The sequence below is a fragment of the Babylonia areolata genome, chromosome 20 (genome assembly GCF_041734735.1).
Source record: "Babylonia areolata isolate BAREFJ2019XMU chromosome 20, ASM4173473v1, whole genome shotgun sequence".
Taxonomy (NCBI): Eukaryota; Metazoa; Mollusca; class Gastropoda; order Neogastropoda; family Buccinidae; genus Babylonia; species Babylonia areolata.
This window is the reverse complement of record NC_134895.1, coordinates 41,576,291-41,582,290: the sequence shown is the minus strand read 5'-3', so window position 1 is coordinate 41,582,290 and position 6,000 is coordinate 41,576,291. Positions and strand designations below refer to the sequence as shown.

At 40.2% G+C, this 6,000-nt stretch overlaps 1 protein-coding gene across 1 annotated transcript in view; it reads right to left on the bottom strand.

Annotated features, from left to right (window-relative positions):
- Positions 1–6,000, bottom strand: part of LOC143294612 (uncharacterized) — an 84,829-nt gene that overhangs the window by 49,275 nt on the left and 29,554 nt on the right. The window contains exon 10 of the mRNA XM_076605987.1: positions 1,603–1,806. Coding sequence (XP_076462102.1) covers positions 1,603–1,806 — 204 coding nt within the window. The remainder of the gene's footprint in view (positions 1–1,602; positions 1,807–6,000) is intronic.

Here is a 6,000-nt window from a genome sequence, read left to right as displayed (position 1 = left end):
CTCTCTCTCCAGGAACAGCATGTTACTACAGTGCAACACAATCTTTTTTTTTTTTTTTTTTTCCTTCTGAACGAAACGAAACTAAAGGCATTTTTATTTAACGAGGGTAGTGGAGTAAGCACAGTTGATTTTTTTTTTTACATCCAGCCCTCATGGGCAAAGAAGAAATGGGGAAAAAGCAAAGGCAACACACACACACACACACACACACACACGCACACACGCACGCACACACGCACGCACACGCACACACAAACACACACAAACACACAAACGCACACACACACACACACACACACGCACACACACATACACACACACACACACACACACACACACACACACACACACACACACACACACACACACACACACACACACACACACACACACACACACACACACACACACGCACGTAATTACATATGAAAATAAAAGGCATAAATGAAAGCATGTACGTTACCTAATTAACCACGACACAACAGACTATAACTGAAAAGACCATATCATTAAGGAAAAGAAAAAAAAAAAGTGGAGAGATAGACTGACGGAGATGGGACAAGGGTGGTGAATCTATAGCAAACTTCATTTTCTGTATTCATAAAATATCACTTACAATACAAGACAGAACAATACATCTTTATTCATCCACTTGCATACTCTCCGGCAAAGCCAGGGAAAAGGTGCTGGTGTTTTCATATGGGTGAAAAAAGAATTGTAGCCATACAGCTTGTCAATCACGCTGCACACCTGATGCTTACAGTATTGTATTGTATTGTATTGTATTGCATTATATTGCATTGTATCATATTGTATTGCACTGTATTGTATTGCATTGCATTGCATTGTCTTGTCTTGTATTGCATAGCATTGCACTGCAATGGATTGTATTGTATTGAATAGTATTGCATTGAATTGTATTTTATTGTATTGTACTGCATTGTATTGTACTGTATTGCAGGCCATGTAGTTCGCATGCCAGACCACCGGCTCCCCAAGAAACTGCTGTACGGTGAACTCCAACATGGCAAGTGCTCCCATGGAGGCCAAAAGAAGCACTTCAAAGACACTCTGAAAGCTTCTCTAAAGGCCTTCAACATCAGCCACGACACATGGGAGCTGAATGCAATGGACAGACCAAAGTGGCGTTCAGCTGTCCGGTCCACAAAGGCGCCAAATCCTGTGAGGCCAACAGAATCACTGCGGCAGAGCAACGCAGACAGGCCAGGAAAAGCAGTGCCAGCAAGTCCCCGACAGCCTTCACCATCCCCTGTCCACACTGCGTCAGAACCTTCCGGGCGCGGATTGGCCTGACCAGTCATCTGCGTACCCACAGAGCCAAACCCACCCACCCCCAGGATGACTAGATGGTCCTCGTCAATCCTGACGGTCGAACCACATTGTATTACATTTTTTTTTCACAATATATTTCACAGTGTGAATGAAATTTGGGATGCTCTCTCTCCAAGGAGAAAGCATGCTGCTTCGGTGTTGCACCATCTTTCTTTTTTTCTTCCATTTCTTCATCATCTTTTTCTTTTCTGCAATGCGATCAAAGTGGATTTCGCTACGCAAATTTTTGAAAACGAAACATTGGCATACTTGCGAACAGGTTGGCGGGCTCCGATGACGGCGTTACAGATGCTCTCCATCTGAGGGCCCACAGAGGGCTCTGTGTAGACCATGGGCATGACCGACGGCTCTCCCAGCTTGTTGGTCATGTTGTGAAGGCCCACCAGCAGTCGTATGGCGAAGATGTTGGGCTCCATGTTCAGCACAAAGTCGTAGAAGATTACGAACCCGTCTCTGAAACATTTGCGAAAAAACAATACACACACTCAATTTGTGTCCTGTTGTGTTGTGTTGTGTTACGAACCAGTCTCTGAAACATACACACACAAACCCCCCCCAAAAAAAACTCTTTGTTGTGGTGTGCTGTGTTATGAACCCGTCTGAAATATATGCAGAAAAACACCCACAAACTCATGGTGTGTTCTGTTGTGTTGTGTTGCTAACCAGTCTCTGAAACATATGCAAAAAACCCACAAAAAAACACACACACTTGATTTGTGTTGTGTTGTGTTGTGTTACGAACCAGTCTCTGAAACATACGCAAAAAAGAACCCCACAAACTCATGTTGTGGTGTGCTGCATTATGAACCCATCTGAAACATATGCAGAAAAACACCCACAAACTCATGGTGTGTTGTATTGTGTTGTGTTGTGTTTTGTTGCGAACCCGTCTCTGAAACATGCAAAACACACACACACACACACACACACACTCAATTTGTGTTGTGTTGTGTTGTGCTGCGTTGTATTGTATTGTATTGTATTGCATTGTAATACTCTTGTCACAACCAATTTCCCTGTGTGGAATTCTGAGTGCTCTCCTCAATGACAGCTTGTCGCTACAGTGAGAGCGCGACCCCCCCCCGCCCCCCCTTTTTTTTTCTTTTGAATATATTTTTTGTTGTTGCTGGTAATTTCATCAGCCTGTAAGTGTATTTGTTTTCCTTTCAAAGTGGATTTCTCGACAGAATTTTGCAATGCCAAGCACAACCCTTTTGTTGCCACAAGTTCTTTTACAAGCACTAAATGCATTCTGCATACACGACCTCATTAAATTTTTATCATCTTGTCCGAATTACTAGCTTTCAGAGCACCACTCAAGGTCTAACGGGGGGCGGGAGAAAATACTGTCGAGTGTGGGATTCAAACCAGTGCGCTCAGATTCTCTCGCTTCCTAGGTGGATGCATTACTACTAGGTCAATACTCTGATGTGTGTTGTGTTGTGTTGTGTTGTGTTGTGTTGTGTCATGTCATGCTGTGTTGTGTTGTGTTTTGTTATGTCATGCTGTGTTGTGTTGTGTCATGTCATGCTGTGTTGTGTTGTTGTGTTATGTCATGCTGTGTTGTGTTGTGTCATGTCATGCTGTGTTGTGTTGTTGTGTTATGTCATGCTGTGTTGTGTTGTGTCATGTCATGCTGTGTTGTGTTGTTGTGTTATGTCATGCTGTGTTGTGTTGTGTCATGTCATGCTGTGTTGTGTTGTGTTGCTTTGTGTCATGTTGCGTTGCGTTGCGTTGTGTTGTTACTTTTTTGTCACAACAGATTTCTCTGTGTGTATAATTCAAGCTACACTCCCTAGGGAGATCTTGTTGCCACAGTACAATACCAACTTTTTATCCGTCTTCTTCTTCTGTCTGTAAGTACGTTTGTTCTACTATGAAAAATGAATTTTGCCACAAGTTCTTTAGTGTGCGCAAATTGCATGCTGCACATGTTACCTTGCTGGGGGTGGTTTTTTTTTGGGGGGGTCTCATCCAAATGACCAGCACTCTATGTCGATGTCTATGGACTTGGGGTTCAGTTTCAGCTTCTCAAGGAGGTGTCACTGCATTCAGACAAATCCATATGTGCTACACCACATCTGCTAGGCAGATGCCTGACAGTAGCATAACCCAACGCGCTAGCCAAGCCTTGAGGGTATGCATATCACATCTGTGTACCTATCAGAGAGAATCTATAGGATTTCTTCTGCAGAATTTTGCCAGAGGACAACACGCACACACACACACACACACACATCCGTCTAAAAACACTTATAGTGAATAGACGTTAAACTGAAGATAACACACACACATGAACATGTGCACACACGGACACCCACACATACACATGTACGCGCACACACACACACACACACACACACACACACACACACACACAGACATAAACACACACAAACACACATTCAGAGTATACCGATGTATATCTTCACATGAATATACGCTGCACATTGCACATTACATACAGGCAGGGCTAATGACTAGATCTGCACTAAAATGGTTGATGACTGCACATTTCATTTTTTTTTTTATATATATACATTTTGGTTGGTTTAAGAGACTGGGCATTGACTGTTTCAGGGAACAAGCTAGTGATTAGTTTCGGTCCTAATACTTCAGTACCAATGACCCGAGGGGAGCATTAAAAAAAAAAAAAAATCTAAACCTGGATGTGATTCATCCTGACTAATTGATCTTGCCGTTTTGAGTGACCGCTTATGGTATACTATATATCTTCAAGACAGTAGTTCAGACCTGATAGTCTTGGTGGTGGTTTTTACGACTCTGTGTGTGTGTGTGTGTGTGTGTGTGTGTGTTCACAAGTGTGCATGCGCACGCACAAGGAGACACACCCATTTTTGTATTGTGTTTGTATGCAGTACAGGTACATGTGTACCGTGTCTGTGTTTGTCAATTCTAATCGTTTATAAACTATTTTTTTGTTGTTGTTGTTGTTGTTGTTTTTTAAAAATAAAAATCATTCTGTTTGTTCATCTTAAATCTTTTATAAATGTTTTTGGGTTTTTTTCTAAAATTATCTTTTCACAACATAAATATCAATCTGGTTCAGGCAATTTTTTCCCCTTAAAAAAAAAGAGAAAGATTTGACAGTTATTTGAATGATGGATGATGTGTTTTACAAGAAGCTATCCAGGTGAGAAGATCTGAACAAAGCACATCAATCATAAGATGTTGTTTGCTATTCTTTTTATTTGACAACAGGAAAAAAAAACAAAAAACGATCACTTATTGCTGAACAATGGCAGGATGGCTGGACTATCTTTCTTGGACCCAACAAATAAAATGACTGTCATAGAAAAAAAAATAGAAACCAAACTCGGAAGGTAATGCACTGAACGAAGAAAAATGTAGCTGCATTATCATTTCTTTACACAGAAGCACCTGAAATAACACGACAATATTGTGTAAATTTATCCAAAAAAAAACCCCCCAAAAAACAAAACAAAAAACACCGGACTCTTGGAACTTAACATACACATAACATATAAAAACAAAACAATAAGAAGCAGTCACTCTTATGTCTGATAAAAAAAAAATTAAAAAAAAAACCTGAAATATTATCATTACCATTATCATTATAACTATCATCGTTATCGTTGGCAATATCATCATTCTAATAATCAATAAAAACTAAATGATCAATATTATCATAACTATCATCATTATCATTAAGACCATTATCATCATCAGTCAACATCATAGCGATCATCGTGATCAAAGCTGTTCAAAACAAAGGACATGCCAACCTCTGTCAAGGTAATTAGTTGCTGTTGCGTAGTTAGTTAACCCGAGCATCAGTGAAATTTACAGGGAAAGAAACAATACGCATACAGTAAGCAATCCTTGCTTCACCCCAGCTGCAATGCTTCCAGTACAGCAAAACAAAACATTTTATGTTGAACTCCAGAGCATGACAGCACCAATCACCACTCAGTAAATCAGTACATCATGGCCACACAGTAGCTGCTTCTCTTTATATATATATATATATATATATATATATATATATATATCGGCTTATATCACAGATTGACATAAGTTTACATTTCGGCCAACAGCAAAGTGAGAGCTGTATTATCAGTGGTTTCTCCAGTCAATGGGAAACCATTTAGAAGCTTAATCTTTTTGTGAAGGACTATGACTCTCAAACTAAGAGGCAAAATTGCACTGGCTCTCAGTGCCGCAGCCTTGTGGGCTAGTTGGCCTTTGGGAACCATCCCAACGCCGACTGTCCTAAAACCCTCTTGGCCGAGAGAGTGGGGATGTAACTTGGGCAAGAGACTCTCCACTATAATCAAATTCTAGCCCAAATAGTCGGAACAGCAGTTGCCTCCTCTGCTGTACTGATGGTCATAGTCGGACACGACTGACAATCATATCTATATATATATATATATATAACCCAGTCCTGAAAACAAAATCTGCTTTTCAATATGCAACATTCCTTTTTTTTTTGTTTGTCTGTGTTGTAAACATGGACATGTTTTGTAGCTGTCATCACATAACAAATGGCTACAAAAGACCTGGCTAATAATCCCAATGACCTTCATCCAGCTACATTTTTTTAGAAAGTAATTGGATAAACAATATAAACATTATAAATGTAAACCAAAAAAAAAAAAAACC